We start from the raw sequence: 22,120 nt of genomic DNA, 5'->3' as shown, positions 1-22,120 counted from the left end.
TGGCACCCAGCACAGAACCTACTGCCGAGGAAGTGCTCAAGACTTGGTCTCCTCCTGGGGAAACTGAACAGTTAGATTCCTCCAATCCCTCCTCACCAGCTCTTCACCCGACCACACTCCAGCGCCTCACCCCAACGACAAGGCGCAGGAGAACATATGGTCGGCACAATTTCATGCATTCATGCAGGATGCATTCTCCCAGTTCATGGCTTCTAAGGGGCAAGTGGCCTTTCACACACCCCGTAAGGGACGGGCTAGGCCGCCCCCTACCAGCATCTCTGAAACTTCCTCTCCATTGGGAGAGGGTGACTCAGTAGACCTGGACATGTCAGACATGCCCCTCTCGGAGGACGAGGAGACCGCACCTGAGCAGGCGACAAGCTCTGGCCTCTTTAACCCAGCGCTCCTAAAATCACTCCTGATAAAGGCAGTTTCCACAGTCAACCTAACATCAGTACAGGATGAGAAGCCCTCAACAAGCAAGGAGGCCAATCCTCTATTTGCCAAAAAGGTTCCACAGGATAAGTACATTCCATGTGCGGAGGTCTTTATGACCACGCTGGAGGAACAATGGTCCTCACTTGCGAGCCCACCGGCACCTAACAGCACGGAAAGAAAGCTTTTCAACCTATCTCCCTCCTTCTCTAACATGTTAGAGGTTCCCACTGTAGATAACCCCTTGATCTCATTATTTTCTACCTCCGCGATTCCAGGAGACATGGCGGAGGTCTTGAGACCTGAGGAGAAGAAATTTGAACACTCCCTCCGGCGTTCCCATATGGCCGCAGCCTGGGCGGCCAGAGCAGCCACGTCATCATCATTCTTCGCGAGGGCCAGTATCATGTGGCTGAGGGAACTGCAAGGCACGGTGCCTCCAGACCAGGTCAGAGTACACCAAACATTGGCCAAGCTCCTCGCGGCCTCTCAATTCGTGTCTGACGCTTCACTGTACGCAACAAAGTATGCGGCAAGGTCCATTGCGGCCACAGTGGCCTCGCGAAGGCTACTGTGGCTCAAAAATTGGAAGACAGACCTGAGGTCCAAATGGCGTCTTTCGACGTCCAAATACAGTGGAGAAGCCCTGTTTGGTTCCATTCTGGACCCACACGTCAGCGAAGGCAGAGACAAGAAAAAAATCCTAGTGCATCCATCAAAGAAGTTAGACAGGAGAGGCAGTCAGGACTTCCGGAGACAGGGCTCCCGCCCAGGAAGCCCCTGGGAATGGAGACAGCCCTTTCGATCAGGGCAATCCTGGGACTGGCCCAGAGGCTCACGATCCTTCTATCCGAGACAGGATCGAACCCAGGATCGCCAAAGCCCGGGAGCCAGAGGCCAGTTCCAGTCCAGACGCCCATATAGGGGAGCGGGAGGCAGATCCTTTAAGCGTACCAAGTGACGCCAAACAGGACACTCCCATCGGGGGTCGGTTAGGAAACTTCATCGAGGTCTGGGAGCAGACCACCACCGACGCCTGGGTCTTGGAAACGATCAGGCATGGCCTGACCTTAGACTTTTGTTCTCCCCCACCAAGCCGGTTCATCAGATGCCCCATCTCCAGAAAGGTACACAAGACGAGGCTGATAACTTCGGCCATAGCTCACCTCCTGTCAATTCAAGCCATAGAGAGGGTACCAAAGGAAGAGGAGGGAAGAGGATTTTATTCCATCCTCTTCGTTATTCCAAAGACATCAGGAGGGTGGAGAGCAATATTGGACCTGAAGGGCCTGAATCATTTCATAAAGTACAGGAAGTTCAAGATGCACTCATTGAAGTCCATCCTAGCCAGCGTCAGGGAAGACGATCTATTATCCTCAATAGATCTCACAGAGGCGTACCTACACATTCCCATCCATCCCAGCTACCGGAAATTCCTCAGATTTACCTACGCGGGCCGGCATTACCAATACAGGGCCTTACCCTTCGGACTATCTTCAGCACCAAGGGTATTTACCAAAATCCTAGCTGTAATAGCTGCCCATCTCAGGCTGATGCCGGTTCGCGTACAGTTTTATCTGGACGACATCTTGATTCAGTCCAGATCTCAGGAACAAGCAAGGGCAGATCTCAAGACCACGATCCGAACCCTACAGGGGCACGGATTCTCGGTCAATCTAAACAAGAGCCACCTCATTCCCTCAAGGAGACTGCAACACCTGGGCGCGGTGATAGACACGTCACAGTGCAGGGTATTCCTTTCCCAGGAGCGACTGATCAGCATATCCAAGCTAATCCACCAAATTCAAAAGATCAGGAGAGTGCCCTTGCTACAACTCTCGAAGCTCCTGGGGAAGATGATATCTTGCATGGGCATCATCCCATGGGCAAGGCTCCACTCGAGGGAGTTGCAGTGGTTCCTCCTACCCTACCAGAGGAGGAACCTCAGCACCTCCAACAGGAGTGTGCTGGTACCAGCACAGGTGATGAAATCACTAAAATGGTGGCTATCCCCCATGACACTCAAGGGGAGCATATTCAGGGAACCGAACAGGGTCACGCTCACGACAGATGCGAGCCTGTTCGGATGGGGAGCCCATCTGGGGACCCAGATAGCACAGGGCCAGTGGGGTCAGAAGGACCTGTCACACAGCATCAACTGGCTAGAGCTCCGGGCCATACACCTGGCCCTCATCATTTCTCACACCTAGTAACGAGGAGGCACGTCCTCGTGCTTACAGACAATGTAGCAGCCAAGGCGCATGTAAACAAGGAGGGAGGAACGAAATCAGTGGAACTAATGAAGGAAGCATTGGCTCTGGCTCGGTGGGCAGAAGCCAATGTGAGTTCCATCAGAGCGGAACACATCTCAGGGGAGACAAACACCAGGCAGACTCCCTGAGCAGAGCCAAGGTGGACCAGTCGGAATGGCGTCTGGACCCGGCTCTCTTCGAGGAGATCTCCCGGAGGTTCGGACAACCGCACCTAGATCTATTTGCCAACCACAAGAACACACAACTCCCCAGGTTCTTCTCCAGATTCCCGTCCCCGGGATCGGAGGGAACGGATGCTCTCAGGTGCCGGTGGCCGGCGCAACTCCTGTACGCCTTCCCACCGCTGCCATTAATACCGGCAACCATACGCAAGATGATCCTGGAGGGCGCAGAAATGGTCTGCATTGCCCCTCACTGGCCACGGCGCCCGTGGTTTGCCGACCTCGTGGACCTTTCGATATCACCTCCGTGGAGGATCCCCCGGACAAGGTAAAACTCAGTCAGGGCAAGCTTGTACACCCAGATCCCCAGTGGCTACAACTAGCCGCTTGGCATTTGAGCGGCAAAGCTTAACTAAACAATCTTATTCTGCAGGGGTGATATCGATCATACAGGCATCACGAAGAGCGTCCACTAATAGGATTTATGACGCTACGTGGAAGGGATTTTGTAGGTGGTGCGCTTCGCTTCACCTAGACCCGACCGCAGTATCTATTCCCAATATCCTAGATTACCTACTGGAGGGTCTTAATAAGGGCCTGTCAGTCAATACTATCCGCAGACAGATATCGGCCCTCTCAACTGTACTCTCCTGCGACAACTTAACTTCCCTAGCACAGCATCCAGCTATTAATGCCTTTTTAAAAGGGGCATCTAACACAAAGCCCCCAGTCATACACAGGTACCCGTCCTGGAACCTGCCTAAGGTCCTTCTAGCCTTGACATCAGCACCCTTCGAACCTCTTGAAACATGCTCACTCCATCACCTATCACTGAAGGTAGCTTTCCTTGTGGCAATTACTTCAGCAAGGAGAATCTCAGAACTAGCAGCACTGTCAGTAAGGAAGGATCTGTGTACCTTTTTCAAAGACAGGGTCGTTCTTAGACCAGACCCGACCTTCATTCCGAAGGTAAATAGCATCTTTCACAGATCTCAGGAACTTTCGCTTCCTGATTTCTGTCCAAGACCCAAACATAGACTAGAACACAGATGGCACAAGCTGGACGTGCGGAGAGCGCTGTGTTTCTACGTGAAACGCACCTCGGCTTTCCGAAAGACTGAAGCATTATTTGTGTCCTTTCAACCAGCAACTATGGGAAAGAAGGTATCTCCTTCCACCATAGGCAGGTGGATCAGAGCCTGCATAGCGCAGGCCTACGTCTCACAGGATTTGCCAGCACCCACTCAGGTGACTGCTCACTCAACTCGGAGCGCAGCTACATCTGCGGCGTGGCTAACGCAAGCTCCGGTGGAAGAGATTTGCAGGGCCGCAACCTGGTCCTCACCTTCGGTTTTTATTCGACATTACCGTTTAGACTCCCTAGCAGCAGCAGACGCGGCTTTTGGCAGAAGAGTTCTTCAACAAGTCGTATCTGCTCAGAGTTCGGTAGCCTAGACATTCCCTCCCAGGGGGACATGAGGGCTTTGGTATGTCCCATCCATTTGGACTCTACAGCCATCCTGCTGGAGAAGGGGCGTTGTCTTACCTGAACGCCTTTTCTCAGCAGGATGATGTAGAGTCCAAGCCCACCCAGAGGATAGGTCTAGGCAGGGTTATAATAAAGATATAATAAAGAGCTGCAAGGTTAATTCCAACAAGTTTCTCGCCTAAGTCAAAACTGGGGTCACGCCCAAAGGAAGGGGTGTGGCCGAAGTTTTTACCCAGTCTGCCAGGCAGGAAGGCCGTCATAGAACCCCATCCATTCATTCATTTGGACTCTACATCATCCTGCTGAGAAAAGGCGTTCAGGTAAGACAACGCCCCGTCTAGTTTAACGAAGAGAAGGACAAGGGGGGACATGATAGCAGTATTCCAATATCTCAGGGGCTGCCATAAAGAAGAGGGAATTAAGCTATTTTCCAAAGCACCTGAAGGCAGGACAAGAAGCAACGGGTGGAAACTAATCAAGGAGAGAAGCAACCTAGAACTAAGGAGAAACTTCCTGACAGTGAGAACAATTAATCAGTGGAACAGCTTGCCTCCAGAAGCAGTAAATGCTCCAACACTGGAAGTTTTTAAGAAGAGACTGGACAGCCATTTGTCCGAAATGGTGTAGGGTTTCTGCCCGAGAGGGGGTTGGACTAGATGACCTCCAAGGTCCCTTCAACTTTACTATTATAATATTAATATAATATATATATATATATATATATATATATGATATATATATATATATAAATATATATATATATATAATAGAGTCTTGGTTGTTTGGGTTTTCTCCCACGTAAAATTGGAAGTGTCTTGGCGACGTTTCGACGAAGTCCCATTCGTCATCTTCAGGCTGGTGTTTTCAGCTTCGTTCAGCTGAAAACACCAGTCTGAAGATGACGAATGGGATTTCGTCAAAACGTCGCCAAGACACTTCCAATTTTACGCGGGAGAAAACCCGAACAACCAAAGACCTACGTACAAACAAACACCCGTGAAAATCTCAGAAAACACACACACACACACACACACACACATATAATATTTCTAATTATGTATCAATATATATGACTATAATACCTTTATAGAACGTTATTCTTAGGATTAACGTTGAAAAGTAAAATTACAAGTAGAGTTGTACCTTTCTTTATCCCACTTTTTATCTAGTACAATTTATAATACTCTAAACACCTCTTATATATATTTCTATAGCACTATACACGATGCATATACATATACTATTCTCTAAGTATTATCACCACTCTTAATTTCATTCACTATTACTCTTATTTGAATAATCACCTGTCTATATTTCTTTACAATACTATAATTACTTTCTCACTTCTATTTAGTTCAATTACACAATTATGCTTATTTCTATTTTGTTAATATAATTCATTTACTTCATTATTTTTAATATATTGCCTGATGCCCCTTTTCTACTTGTAGCTTAGTCACTGCTTGTATATGAGTGCTACAGTATTGCATCAGCCTTTATTTTTCTCTGTCTCAATTTAGTCTATCCACCGATCCACCAAATGTCACCTCTTCTTTCTTCTTCTATATATCCAATATTTCCAAAATGTCCACTCGTCACTTTACCCAGATATATGTCAGTTAAAGTCCAAATTTCAATGCACTTTGTTCTTCAAAAGTAGGTTCTACTAAGTAGTATTAAATTTCTCCGTTGTCTCACTTCACCTTTTAATCCTTATGTTAGTTTTTCAAAGTCCTTCTTAATCACCCTTTATTGCCTCCATCGGTGTAGTCTTGTTAGGTTGGAGATTCTTGCTTTTTTCATTGAGTTTCACAGTGGTAGAGTTGTTTCTAGATCCTTTACTTTTTCTTCTAATAATTCATATGATTTACATTTGATACATATATAGTTTGGGTCTTCTGTGGGCATAAGCTCAAATATATGACATAGTTTGCAAATCGCTATAATGTCAGTTTTTGTGTCCATGATTTTTTTGTTTGTTAAAAAATTAAAAATTTCTTCCCTGTTGCGGTGTCAGTTTACAATAATTTACAAAAGTTGTTGAATCTTTGTTATCTATCTTCAAAAATTCATCACTATCTTCTCTGTTTTTAGTATCTGTCTCTTTTTCCATGATTTTTTATTTTTTCTCTTAGATCATTAGGAATTTAAAATTTTAAAAATGTTCATAACTATTATTCCTATGAGCTTTAAATTTCCTTCATAAATAAAGGATTTTATGCTGTTGTCTAAGCTTTAACCTTGCATAGATCTTTCAATTCTTATTTGGCAATAAACTAAAACAATGAAATAATATGGTTTTAATAAACTGATATGGATTTGAAACAAATATTAGAATTGAAAAGCAGTAATTAGTAAATTGGAAAATTCTGAAAAAAGCTGTTTTTTCCACAAATACATTTATTTTTTTATGGATATATATAGATCTGTATGTTGTAAATTCCATGGCATTTACTCTCATTTAAGTGCTTAATTTGTTTCAGGCTTAAGAAATTGAATTGTCTTTTTCTACATAGTAAGCTAATTTTCTTTACCCAGACTTGTAATAAATATGTGCTTCATTAAATGTTTGTTTATGTTTAAATTTCAGAGTGTGGGTTTATAAATGATGAAATATTTGTGGAATTAGTCAATGCACTTGGTCAGTACAGTGATGATGAAGATGACGATGATGACGACAATGATGATGATGATGACAATCTTGATGGCAGAAATGAAAAACAGAACACTGCAGAGACCAACAGAATGGGTATATTAATAAGATTTAGAAATCTTTGTAGTATGCTGGCCTGACTAAACAAAGAACATCTGATAATCAAAATACAAACTTTCAGTTATGTAATGTCATGAGAAATACATTATCTAAAGCTGAATGTCAACTAGCACAACCTTTTGATTATTATATTACTGATGATTAATATTTCTGAAATATTAATCATGCACAATACAATGTTATGATTATTATTTTAAAACTAAAATAATGGAGAAGTCAATATATAACAATACTGAGGGATTAATGGCCAATAAAGATGGAGAAGCCAATATATAACAATACTGAGGGGTTAATGGCTGATCTCCAAAAGCTAACCAGGCCAGCTTGCCTAATACCTGGATGTAGTTTTTCCAAGAAATATCAGCTTGGTCTGATAAAACACATCTCAGGAAAAGGCATCCATATTGTTGCCAAGAAAACTATAGAGACATCACTAGATGACAATATGACTCCATGAAAGAAATTTACCAAATTAAATATATTCTCTGATGGATGTGTGCAGCAAAGACAAGCTGAAATAATGGGGGAGCGGTACTCTTGTAGCCAATACAAGAACAACATAATAGCAAATCTGATTGTTACAAAAACAAAGGACAGCTGGGAATAGTGCAGAAAGGGAGCTTAGCAGTAATAGTGAATTACTAATCCTTGAAATTTAGGTTGTGTACATGTTCCCACTTCCAGGTTAAATAAAATAATGCTAACTGTATTTAATTTAATAAATTAAATTAAATTTTACTTAATAACCCACAACTTCTTCTGGTAACTTTTTTATAAAATATTTTTTTTTAAAGAAAAATGTACTATTCTAAGACATCCTTTTCTAATGTTTAAAGTAGGGGAAAACAATGCTAATTTAGATTGGTTAATAAGAATGAATTAAGTCTCTAAAGAAACTCTAGTGAAACATTAAAAGAAACTTTATTTGACCTGAAAAAAATTTGGGATTATAACAGAATAACAGAGTTGGAAGAGATATTGGTAGTCTTTTAGTCCAAACTCCTCTTCAAGATTCCTATAGTTGTTTTAATAGTATTTAGTTATTATTTGACCACCAAGAGGCAGTATAGCTTAGTTTTATCTTTTTTGGGACTCATCATGAGCATGCAACTGTTATAATTAGTATGGATTTTATGAGATTCAGAAGTCCACTGGGAATTAAACTCTTAGTGCTTTATAAATTGCACCTAATTTTATAATCTATAATTGCCCTGATAGTCAAGGTTGGTGAGAAAGGAGATATATAAACTATTTATTTCTATGTTTTTTAATACATTATGCAACCTGCTGGCCAAGTAATATATAAAATCCATAGTAATGTATATTGAAATAGTTTCTGGGGTGCTGAAATCTTTAGTATGAGGGCATGCATAATAACTCTTCTGTTTCTTCCGGTTGAAAGTTTAAGTAAGGAAGATGTATACCCATCATATTGTTATTGTGAGGTCTTGCTCTAAGAATCTGTTTTTAGGAAATATGTAAAAACCATAGAAATAAAGAAGCTTTCCTGCCTATTCATATTTTATCTATTTGCTAAATTTATATAAGTTCCCTTAATGCTTACCAACAGAAAAGCAAACAATAGAATAAAATTAAAATAAAATCCAGCAATAGTTAGATGGTGACAGCAGTTCTTCTGCCAACTGGCACTTCCAGTTATTCCATCAGAAAAGTTCTGCTTTCATCAACTTCAGGAAGACTATGGCAGAAGGGAATAATAGAATAACAGAATTAGAAGAGACTTTAGAGGTTTTCTAATCCAACTCCTTGCTCAAACAAGAAACCCTATACCATTTCAGACAAATCTTTTTCCAGTCTCTTCTTAAAAACCTTCATTGTTGGAGTACCCATAACTTCTGGAGGCAAGCTGTTCCACTGTTTAATTGTTCTGTCAGGAAATTTCTACTTAGATCTAGGTTGGTTCTTTCCTTGATTAGTTTCCATCAATTGCTTCTTGTTTTGCTTTCAGATGCTTTGAAGAATAGGTTGACTCCTTCTTCTTTGTGGCAGCCTGTTAGATATTGGAACACTACTATCATGTCACCCCTTTTCATTAAACTAAACATACCCAATTCCTGCAACTGTTCTTCATATGTTTTAACATCCAGTCCCCTAGTCATCTTTGTTTGCTCTTCTCAGCACTCTTTCTGGAATTTCAACACCTTTTTTATACCATGGCGATTAAAATTGGATGCAATATTCCAAGTGCGGTATTACCAAGGCATTATAAAGTGGGACTAACACTTCATGTGATCGTGATTCTCTCCCTTTATTAATGCAGCCTAGAACTGTGTTGGCTTTTTTAGAAGTTGCAGCACACTGCTGGCTCATATTTAAGTGATTACGCACTAGGACTCAAAAGATCTTTTTTTACAGTTATTACTGTTGAGTCAAGTACCACATATTTTTTACCTGTGCATTTGGTTTTTCTTGCCTAAATGTAGATTACTTTTTTCATCACTGAATTTTGTTAGATAGGGCCCAGCATTCAAGTCTGTTGAGATACTTCTGTATTTTAAATTTATCTTATGGAGAGTGGGCTATACCTGCCAGCTTGGTGTAGTCTGAAAATTTGATGATTCCCCTATCTATTCTCTCATCTAAATCATTTATGAAGATATTGAGATTAATCTAACTTTCTAGAGCAGAAATCTTCATACTTTTTCAAGGCTATGTAAGTTATTTAAAACAAATTTTTAGAGCTCTAATCAAGAGGTAAAACTCTAGAAACAGAAAATTGATTGAATTCAAGCATTTTTTTAAAAAAAATACTCTTGTGGAAATCCATCAAATTCTCATGGAATCCTAAGGTTCCATAGAACATAGTTTTAAAGTTTTAAAATATAGGATACAGGTGCTGTTACTAAAAGCCTAATATTTCCTGTCCTCAGCCCTTCTCATTTCACGAAAATAAGGCACTATCAACACTTTTTTATGGTACAGAAATAATGGATGTTTCAATTTTGGTCAGAGAAGACAATCCTACAGATATTTAGGTACTAAACCAAAAGGTAAAAAGCACCAAATTGCTTTTGTGTTTATTAGATTGGACATGGTTTTCTGGCTTGGTACTCCAGTGGTATACCTCACAATTTAAACCATCTGTAGTCATTCTATATCCAGAATCCTCCCCCCCCCCATCTTTTCAACTTGCTCATCTTCTGCAATTGTTAAGCATCACAGGAAAGGCCATGACATAGGCATTTCTCACCCATTGAATTGGAGCCTTTTCCCTAAGTAATTAAAGCATGACCTGCTCAATTGGACTCAAACATCCAATTCTTTTTTTCATCCTTCATTATAGTTTGATGAGTCCTATGACTAAAGTCATTCAACAAATTCTAAAAATTCTATGGCTATACTATGAAATACTACCATCAAATAAAAGAACAAGAAAACCTTTGATTTCTGAACTTCACAATAGTGCACAACACGTTCTAATACTTTTATATATACATATATACATACATACATACGTAAAAATATGACTCTTGGGAATATCCATACTATTAAAACAGTGATCACCAAGAGAATGCTTTAAGAGAATAAAATTTAATTAATCAACCAAGATTTCATCAAAATACATTTGACATCATCAGGGTTAAAAGGAAGTATAGGGAGTAGACTTATATACCGTTATCAAGCGTCCCGTTATCAAGCATCTGCTTCCGGCTCTTAGAGCGCGTCATAGGCCCCAGCTGTTCAGAATGTAACTCCTTTAATACACATTCTTTTGTTCCTAGCTCGCATTCCCTCACACATCACTGGATCGGTAGCTTCGGGATTAAGTGGATTCAGGACCAGGGTCTTCCCTCCCCCATGTGCACCTACTCCATCACCCTGCATACGATTGCACTTAAGGGGTGAGGGTTGGGGGATTTTTGCATTTACTCCAGTATCCCCCTGAGTCACAAATTCACCTCGGTCCTGCCCATTCGTCCCTTGGGGATGCATTACAGATTCTTCTCCCCCCCACCCCATATACTCCTTTCTGTCTTCCTTCCCATGCACCATACTGAGGGGTCTGCTGTCCGTTCCAATCACTCTCCTCCCGCACATGCTCAAAGTGTTCTTTGCTGTCATCTCATTGGGAGCGCTCTGTTGTTCAATCCGTTGTCGGTGGGCGTCATCTTCCTTCACCCGCAACTCCTGATCATCACCTTTCTCAGGGCTCTTCTGCTTTGATCGTAGCTGTTGTTTAGTTACCAGACCTCGTGTCAAATGCACTGGAGGGGGGTGTCTTCTTTCATTTAGCCGTGACCGAGTCACCATTGCATGCTTAACAATCCCATTGGGGGGAGGGGGTAGCTCATCTTCATCACCTTCCTCCAACTCCACCATATCCCATCTACTCTTCGATCTCTCTAGTCCCAGGCTGTTATTCCGCATGCCAACCTTCCATCCTGAGGTGGGCTTGATTTCAATGGGTTGTGGCTGGTCCTGTGGGGGTTGTATGTTGGGGCCGATCTGTTGTTGGTCCGACGGCAGTTGCCTTTCTAGTAAGTGGGGAGTACCACCCAAGAGTCCGCTAACGTGGTGGGACGGGGGGGATTCCGAATCGCGTCCTTATTTCGGTCATACCGTTCGTAGTGAAGCTCCCTTTGGGTGTTAGTATGGTTACCCGCGCTCCACATTCTTAAGGCTTGATGTGCTGCATATAGATCCACTTGCCGGTTGATGGAATCAACTCCTGAATACCACGCTTCCTTCAACAGGCGGCCTCCCTTTGTAGCATCACTGTCCAAGACTTGGGTGTTCTCAAAATCTCGGCCGTGTGAGCCCAAATCTGCGAGTGTTGTTTGCCTTGTCTGATTGCCAAGTTATGTTCATGTAGGAGTGTTTTTAACCTCTTCGATGTCTCGCCTACATAATTACTCTGGCAATCCATACAATTTTTTTTTAATTGAAATTTTTATAAACTTTTTACAATAAAATCCCACCCCACCTCTCTCCCTCCCCCCTCCCATTAACCCCCCCCTTCCCAGAGCTGAATACAGAGCTAAAAACAAAAAAAAGAACATAAAAGATTAAATAAACATCAATCAATTATACATAAATCCTTAAAAAATTTAAGAACTCCTTTAACTCCATTATAATAAAATCAACAAATCTAACCATAACAACTTTACACAATAAGTTATTCAAAAGCTAAATAATACTTTGTAATTCCATATTTATTCTGAACAAAATTTACCCATCTTTTCCATACTGAATTATATCTCTCTTCTGAATGGTCTTTCAGATAAGCCAATATTTTTGCCATTTCTGATAAATAAAAACTTTAAAAAACCATTCCTCTAAAGTAGGCAAGGAGTCTTTTCTCCAATATTGCCCAATCAATAACCTTGCTGCCGTAATAAAATTCAACATTAAAATAATCTCTTTACTATCACAATCTTCAATAATACCTAACAAAAATAGTTGTGGTATGAATTTTATCCTTCTATTAAAATTTTTTTGAATATTCCACCAAATCTTTATCCAAAAAGCCTTTATATCTCTACAAGACCACCAAATATGATAATAGGTTGCGTCCATGCAACCACATCTCCAACATTTGGGCTATTAATTAGGGTACATACGAGACATCTTTTGTGGATCAAGGTGCCATCTATAAAACATTTTATAAAAATTTTCTCGTAAATTTTGAGCTTGGGTAAACTTAACATTCCTAACCCAAATTGTCTCCCATGTTTCTAATAAAATCGGCTCTTCAAAATTTTGAGCCCACTTAACCATACAATCAATTGCCACTTATTCCCTTCCCACTTAATCAATTGCTTATAAGAAATCCTATCCATTTTCACTCCTTTCCTTATCCCTTCTATAGCGTGCCCAGGAATTCCCCACAATGGTATTCTAGAATTTAACCTGTAATATTTCTTCCAGACACGCAGTAAAGCAATTCTTAAAACATGGGATCTAAAAACCCTATCCATCTTTTTATTATAAATTAAATACGCATGCCATCCAAATAATAAATCCCATCCTTCCAAAAAAAGCATATCTAAATTTGTTAAGTTAACCCAATCACTAATCAAAGTCAGAACCACCGCATCATAATACAATTTTAAGTTCGGCACCTTGAGTCCACCTCTCTCTCGAACATCTTGAATAATTTTGAGTTTGACTCTTGGTTTTTTTCCAGCCCAAATGAATCTATTAATCCCCCTCTGCCATTCTTCTAAATTTGTCTCTTTCTTTAAAATAGGTATCATTTGAAACAAAAAAAGAAATTTTGGCAAAAGATTCATTTTCACTGCAGCAATTCTCCCTAACAAAGATAATTGCGATTTCTTCCAATCATTCAAATCCTTCTGCATTTTAAGCCATAGCCATAATTATTTTTATAAAGTTTTGCATTAGAAGCAGTAATACAAACTCCCAAATATTTTACCTTTTTTACAATTTCAAAACCTGTCAGATTAACTAACATTTCCTTATCCAAATTAGGCATGTTTTTTGTTAAAATTTTAGTCTTATTGTTATTAACTTTAAAACCAGAAACTTGCCCATACTGATTTATAATCTGCAACAACTCTACTATTGAGTCAGTTGGTTGAGACAAAGTTACAACCAGATCATCTGCAAAGGCTTTTAGTTTATATTCTCCCTTATTAATCATTATTCCCTTTATTTTAGTTGATTCACGAATTTTAATCAGCAAAATCTCTAATGTTAAAACAAACAACAACGGAGACAGAGGACACCCCTGTCTTGTACCCTTTTCAATTTGAAAAACCTCAGATAAGCCTCCATTAATTATAAGTTGCGCTGATTGTTTTTGATAAAACTTCTAAAAGCTTGCAAAATTTTTTCCCAAAAATTCATTTTTTCAACCAATCTCAACATAAATTGCCAATTTAACTGATCAAAAGCTTTTTCCGCGTCTAAAAAGATCAAACCCACAGAGATCTGATTGTTTTTATCCAAATATTCAATTAAGTTAATAATTTGTCTAACATTATTCTTCATATATCTCCCAGTTATAAAACCAGTCTGGTCAGTATGTATAATTTGATTCAATACAATCATGAGTCTATTCGCCAAAATCTTTGAAAAGATTTTATAATCTGTATTCAAAAGAGATATAGATCTATAATTCTTAGGTAAGGTAAGATCTTGATCCTCTTTTGGAATCAAAGATATAAAAGCCCTTCTCCAAGATAGAGGTATCTCCAAACTCAATAAGATACTATTAAAAAGTTCCTTTAAAGGCTCAATCATCTCCTCACTTAAAGTTTTATAATAAATTGATGTCAATCCATCTATGCCAGGTGCTTTACCAACTTTTAATTGTTTAATTGCCTTAATAATTTCCTGTGAAGTAATTAACCCATTAATCTCATCTCTTTGATCATTTGTTAATCTAGGAAAATGAGCATCTTATAAATATTTAGCTATATCCAAACTCTGAACCTTCTGGCCCATATATAATTTTGTATAAAAATCTAAAAAAGATTTTTTTATCAATTCTTTTTGAAAAACCACTTTACCATTATAATTTATTTTATCTATAATTGTCGACCTCTGTTTCTTCCTTAATTGATAAGCTAACCACCTGCCCGATTTATTTGCATTACAAAATGTATTATGTTTCATAAAACTTAGGTTGTTGCAACCTGGTCAGCCATTAACATATTAAATTGTGATTTAAGCAGATTTATAGAGGCCTTAACATTATTGTCCAAAGGATTCATAATTAGTATTTTTTCTTTTAATTTAATCTCCTCCTCCAAATCTTTATGTTTTTGCATTTGTTTTCGCCTATAAGAATTATTCATTTGAATCAAAACCCCCCGCATATAGGCCTTACTTGCATCCCAAACCATTGCCATTGAAGTTCCCTTGAACATATTTAAGGTAAAAAATTCTTTTAAATGTTCTCTAAGTTTCAATACATTCACTTCATATCTAAATAAATTTTCATTCAACCTCCATGATCTCCTTTCTTCCTTCTCAGGAGTTAATTCCAACCATACAGGGCTATGATCAGTAAGTGTCCTTGGAAAAATTTTTACATTTTTAACACTCAAGTATAAATCTGTAGTAATCAAGAAAAAGTCAATTCTTGAAAACGATTAGTGTCTATCAGAAAAGAAAGTAAAGTCCCTGTCATCTATATTGCGCTCCCGCCAAATATCCCTCAATTCCAAGTCTTCTTTCAATTCAAAAAAAGCCTTTGGTAGTTTAGCTTGCTTGAAGAAAGTGGAAGATCCTTTCTTATCTTTGTATGTATCCAAAACACCATTCTAATCTCCCATCAAGATCACAGATTTATAATCCAATGAAATCAATTTTTGATGTAAAAACTTATAAAACTGTTTTTGTTGTTGATTGGGGCATACAAACCCACTATAAGCAATTTCTTTCCATATAACACCACTTCAATCATAACATATCTTCCTTGAGAATCTGAATCTATTAATTTAGCTGACACATTTTTCTTAACATAAATAACAACACCCCCTTTTTTATCAGGAGCAGAAGATACAAAATGAGAGCCCAATCGGGCGTTTATCAAATATTTTTGATCCTTCAAGGTAATATGAGTTTCCTGCAAACAAACAATATCATTATTATGTTGCTTCAAATAATGAAATATTTTCTTTCATTTCTGAGGAGAATTTAAGCCATTAACATTCCAGGTCAGGAGCTTTGCCATCTCCTTCAGCTGCAAGCCTGGAGAAGACTGAAGATCTAACATCGAGGATCGAATCGAAGATCTCTTAGGTCTTGCTCCTCCCACAGGCTCAGACACAGATTCTTGAGTAGACTCTTTTGTATCCATCTTGTGTTGCTCTTTTTCTCTTCGTCTATGGGCTGCTCGAGTCATTCTCTGCTCTTTCACCTCAGCAGACTGCTGCACAACCTGTGATTTTCCAGCTTTCATTATAGCAGCATCTCCAACCGGCTGCTCTCCCTCTTTCACATCAAAGACTTTAAAACGTAAAGGTGGTGGTGAGCGAGCTCCCAGGATCGACATATAAAACTCTTTAGCCTTTGCGACTGTATTAAGTCTATAACGTGCCCGCACATGGCTCACCACAATTCCAATTGGAATATCCCATCTGAATGGAATCTGCCGCTTTTTAAGTTCCTCTGATAAAAAGGCAAAATCTTTCCTTCTTCTTAAAATTTTGGATGGAATCTCCTTTAAAATTATCACATCCTGAGCAGCAATCTGAAATCTCTGATTATAAAATGCTTGTATTACTTCATTACGTAGGGATCTTTTCCCAAAATAAACCACCACATCTCTTGGTAGGTTTCTCTGCTTTGCAATCCAGGAATTAACTCTAAATATTTTCTCTATTTCCCTCAATATCTCCTCTGGTTCCCTCTCAAGTATCACAGCAATATCATTTGCCACCACCTCCCTCAAGTTTTCTTGCATATTTTCCCTCAAGCCTCTGATTCTCAAAGCGAACTCCATTTCTCTATACTGAGACATAAGAATTTCATCCTGTGAAGTCTCCACTGTTTTTTCGACATTTTCAACACAGTCTTCTAATAAATCCACTTTGTCAACAACATCCTCAATACGATTGTCCAGCTTTTCAACAACAGAGGCGAGTCCTTTCAAAGCCATTACTATATCCTCCCTCATAACCCTATTTCTCTCTTCCAAAAGTTCCTTCATTTCTTGTCTAATTTGACAAACGACATTCCCCATAACATCTTGAATATCCTTTACCGTGAGTGTTGGTATCGGCGGTGAGGGTGGTGGTGATTTAGCTTTAGGTTGCTGCACTGTAAGTATTCCCGGAGAGGAAGCTACCTTAGGCGCAGCAGAAGTTGCTTGATGCTTCGAAGCCATTTTAAAGAAAACTTTTCTCCAAAGAAAAAATCCAAAAGACCAAAAAAAAAAGCAGAATAAAGAGGGAACAAAAACCCTCTTATAATTATATGTAAAAAAAAAGAAAAAACAATATATACCCTTCTCATGTGACCACTAAAAAGTCCCAAAAGTTCAATCAGAAAGAATTACATGAGAAGGAAAAACAACTCATCGCCATTTATTTCTCCCTTATAACAAGAACAAAAGAGATACTCTTCTTCCAGGAGTTAAAGTTCAAATTAAGCTGTAAATCCATTCCCCTGATCAGCTCTGTCCGCATTCAAAGTTAACTCACCAATTCACATAAGTAGCGGAGGTGGGAGCTGCGTCTTGCTTCGTTTCCCCCCCAAAAAGGGAACAAAGGCATCTGAGTCGCGGAGTTTGCCTAGGACTCCGTGGGAGTTCACCCTTCGATCCCAAAAAAAGCCCTCGAGATCTTAGTGGCTCTACCACTATCCACAAGGCAAAAAACCTCACGTCTCTCCTTCTGCCCGGGAGAGAAGCTTGAAGCTGCGGGACAGCTGATGTTCGCTTCCACCACGGTTTTCACACGATCTCAGGCGGACGGCTAGAATGTAGCCGCCATCGACACAAAACGACACCACCAGAAGTCGCAATCCATACAATTGATCTTGTAGACTACCGTTGATCTCTCGATGATAGGAGTTGATCCTTAGGGCGCATCACTTTTGCCCGCAGAGTCTGGTTGGGCTTATGAGCCACCTTTATATTATCTAGCGCCAGCAGCCTGGCTGTGGCCTCAGACACATTACTAATATATGGTAAGGACACCCATGTGGTCCGTGTCGAGAGTTCTTCGTCCCGCTGTCTGTTTCGGAGACAAGCTTGAGTTACATTCTGAACAGCTGGGGCCTATGACACGCTCTAAGAGCCGGAAGCAGATGCTTGATAACGGGACACTTGATAACGGTATATAAGTCTACTCCCTATACTTGCCTTTTAACCCTGACGATGTCAAATGTATTTTGACGAAAGCTTGGTTGATTAATTAAATTTTATTCTCTTAAAGCATTCTCTTGGTGATCACTGTTTTAATAGTGTGTGTGTGTGTGTGTGTGTGTGTGTGTGTGTGTGTGTAGGTAGGTCTTTGGTTATTCAGGTTTTCTTCCGTGTCCCGCGTTTTCTCCCGCGAATAACCAAAGACCTACATACAAACACCCGCGAAAACCTCAGAAAACATATAGATAGATAGATAGATAGATAGATAGATAGATAGATAGATAGATAGATAGATAGATAGATAGATAAAATGACGATCACCAGAAGATAAAATAACACGGTTTTAATAAATAAGACCAAGCTTTCGATGGCTAGGAATCTGCCATCATCGTCAGGGTATAGACCAGCCAGTGAGGAAACCTGCTTATAAATATAGCCGCGCCTGCACTCTGCGCATGGACCTCGTAATGGGTCCCAGCCGACTGATTCTTACTTCACTTGCAACATTTGATGATTCCTTCTTATGGCCCTTATTTACATCCACGTGGCCACCCACCTCCCCTTCCCCTTTAGTTCTCAAGTCATGAAGGCAACGTGTATTTCCCAAAGTTAAAGTGTCCTCCACACTATTGAGTTGGTTCTTCTTCCTGTATTCCTCAGAGCATTTCTCTCTTCCACTTCTCCGGCGCAAATCATATTTGTATTTTTGTTATCGCAATATTTCATACCGGGGGTTCCACCTCGACCTTTGTTTTCCAACACATTTATTCCTATCACCCCTCCAGCATCCTCATGATCTTTACCATTAATCTCATCCATACTTTTGTTTCCCCCCACTGATCCTAATGTCTCGTCTAATTGAATCCAAGGTCCGTCTTGTTTTGCTGTGACAGGCGTTCCCCGAGACATTTGTGTTAATTTGATATCTGTTCGATGTCCCCCGTGCTCAATTCTCAAGCCGGTTGCCTCTCTTTCAGCTTTCTGTAGTGCCATTCTCTGAGAACGCGTGACTACTCCCGTAGCAGGGCGGCTGTAAGTATTGATCTTTTGTGTGTTTTTTTTGGGGGGGGGAGCGTGTCTCTGTCTTGTTAATTCTGATCAGTGTGACAGCATAGCAGAGGTACTGTTCTGCCGTCACTTGCAGCAGTCATTTCCTTTTCTAAGCTCATACATGTTCCGAATGCATCAGCGACCGGATGCGTTGTAATAAGAGCACCATCAGGAACGAGGGGGTCAGTATGATCATTAGGATGACAGGCTTGTTCCATGTTAATTGGGATACTTGTTATTCGTGTTTCTAAGTATTGAGTACGATGTAGGGAGGTATTCAAGGCATCCGGGGGTGGGCCACTGATATCAATAGGCTTCTTAGTTTGTGACGGGCATACGTACTGATTGTTAATTGAGGGAACTCTAAATTGTGGATTTTTCTCTTCCTTGTTGCCAGTTTCATCTGATAGAATGAAACTGGCAAAGTTTTGTTACTCAGGTGTTTTTTCCCGGATCGTATGCGTGTTTCCCACGCCTTCATGGTCTGGTAAATTGGATGTAAGTCTACATGTTGGTTAATTGACATATTGTCTGAGAACCAGGCCTCTTTGAGCGACCTACCACTCTTGGAGGTGTCACTGGCAACTACCCTATTGGCCATAGGGTGCCAATACCCTGGTGGTAGCTTCCGAGACATTGCTAATGTAAGGGAGGGTGATATGAGTTGTCTGGGATGGTAATGCCCTACAGAATTGGCCAAATGGCTAAGCCAATGTATTGGCCATTTGGTCACAGACAGTCAGACTACTGTGAAATCTGTGGAGGAATTCCTGAGTAGGATAAGAATCTTGAGGATAGAGGATGATGAGGTGATGGTGTCCTTTGACATCATCTCCCTCTTCACCTCTATCCCACAGGACCTGGCCATTGCGACGATTAAAGATCTTTTGTATCGCAAGGGACCAGGACGTTACCAGGATTCACTCCGCTCTGATGACCTTGTGGACCTCCTAGCCCTTTGCCTTAAAACGTATTTTACGTTTCAGGGCACAATGTATGAGCATCCACTCAGAGCGGATTCACTCCGCTCTGATGACCTTGTGGACCTCCTAGTCCTTTGCCTTAAAACGTATTTTACGTTTCAGGGCACAATGTATGAGTAAATAAAAGGCACTCCCATGGGATCACCCATTTCGAGTATTGTTGCTGAGGCTGTATTGCAGCAATTGGAACACGTAGCGATGGCTCAGTATTGTCCAAAATTCTGGGCCCGCTATGTTGATGACACTTTTGTCATAATTAAGAGGAGTCAGAAAGCTGACTTTGTGTGCACACTTAATTCGATGTGCGTGAATCTGCAATTTACGGAGGAGGAGGAACATCAGGGCAAGCTGGCATTTCTTGACGTCTTAGTTCAATGCCAGCCAGATGGGACCTTAACCACTCGAATCTACCGCAAACCCATGCACACCGAAAGGATTTTGCATTATAAGAGCAATCATCCGGTGTCCCACAAGGTCAGCTGCATTAGAACCATCTTTAAGAGGGTAGACTCCCACTGCAATACAGCCAAAGCCAAAATGGAGGAAAGAAAACACCTCTTCCGTCTCTGTAGACATAATGGGTACCCCATAAAATTTATTAAATGCTACAGTACTCTATCCAAACCACCCCAAAATGCATCAATTGGGGCGTTGCCATCCCAGATAACTCGTATCACCCTCCCTTACATCAGCAACATTGCGGAAGCTACTAGCAGGCTATTGGCACTCTATGGCATAAGGGTTGCACATAGACCCGACCGGACATTGCGTTCCTGCATTATGAGACCAAAAGACCCACTCCCCATTGTTAAGAAGTCTGGAGTCATCTACAAGATTAATTGTAGTGACTACCCAAGCAACTATGTGGGAGAAACTTCAAAAAGGGTAGGAACAAGAATGCAGGAACATAAGCTGGCAATAAGAAGAGGTGAGCAGTCCTCCCAGATATTAACTAATCTGGTGGAGTTTGGTCATAAATTCAATTTTGACGGTGTGAGGGTTGTTGCCAGTGACACCTCCAAGAGTGGTAGGTTGCTCAAAGAGGCCTGGTTCTCAGACAATATGTCAATTAACCGACATGTGGACTTACGTCCAGTTTATCAGACCATGAAGGCGTGGGAAACACGCAGATGATCCGGGAAAAAACAACCGAGTAACAAAAACTTTGAGCATCTATCAGATGAAACTGGCAACAAGGAAAAGAAAAATCCACAATTTAGAGTTCCCTCGATTAATAATCTGTACGCATACCCGTCACAAACTAAGAAGCCTATTGATATCAGTGGCCCACCCCCGGATGCCTTGAATACCTCCCTACATCGTACTCAATACTTAGAAACATGAATAACAAGTATCCCAATTAACATGGAACAAGCCTGTCATCCTAATGATCATACTGACCCCCTCGTTCCTGATGGTGCTCTTATTACAACGCATCCGGTCGCTGGTGCATTGGGAACGTGTATGAACTTAGAAAAGGAAATGACTGCTGCGAGTGACGGCAGAACAGTACCACTGCTATGCTGTCATGTTGATCAGAATTACCGAGATAGAGATGCGCTCTCCCCCAAAAAACCGCACAGAAGATCAATACTTACAGCCGCCCTGCTACGGGAGTAGTCACGCGCTCTCAGAGAGCGGCACTACAGAAAGCTGAAAGAGAGGCAACCGGCTTGAGAATTGAGCACGAGGGACATCGAACAGATATCAAATTAACATAAATGTCTCGGGGAACACCTGTCACAGCGAAACAAGGCGGACCTTGGATTCAATTAGATGATATGTTAGGAGCAGTGGGGGGAAACAAAAGTATGGATGAGATTAATGGTAAAGATCATGAGGGTACTGGAGGGGTGATAGGTATAAATGTGCTGGAAAACGAGGGTCAAGGTGGAATCCACGGTATGAAATATTGCGATAACAAAAATACAAATGAGTATGATTTGCGCCGGAGGAGTGGAAGAGAGAAATGCTCTGAGTAATACAGGAAGAAGAACCAACTCAATAGCGCGGAGGACACTTCAATTTTGGGAAATACACGTTGCCTTCATGACTTGAGAACTAAAGGGGAAGGGGAGGTGGGTGGCCACGTGGATGTAAGTAAGGGTAATAAGAAGGAATCATCAAATGCTGTAAGTGAAGTAAGAATCAATCG

The 22,120-nt window shown here is 40.8% G+C and overlaps 1 protein-coding gene across 1 annotated transcript in view; it reads left to right on the top strand.

Annotated features, from left to right (window-relative positions):
* Window positions 1–6,948: 6,948 nt before the first annotated feature.
* EZH2 (enhancer of zeste 2 polycomb repressive complex 2 subunit) overlaps window positions 6,949–22,120 on the top strand; it is a gene marked incomplete at its 5' end in the record, with an annotated part of 68,340 nt that continues 53,168 nt past the window's right edge. The window contains one exon of the mRNA XM_039362285.1: window positions 6,949–7,107. Coding sequence (XP_039218219.1) covers window positions 6,949–7,107 — 159 coding nt within the window. The remainder of the gene's footprint in view (window positions 7,108–22,120) is intronic.

The sequence above is a fragment of the Crotalus tigris genome, unplaced genomic scaffold (assembly GCF_016545835.1).
Source record: "Crotalus tigris isolate CLP2741 ecotype Arizona unplaced genomic scaffold, ASM1654583v1 scf7180000019411.436016, whole genome shotgun sequence".
In the NCBI taxonomy this organism is placed as follows: Eukaryota; Metazoa; Chordata; class Lepidosauria; order Squamata; family Viperidae; genus Crotalus; species Crotalus tigris.
This window is presented reverse-complemented; position numbering and strand designations above follow the sequence as displayed.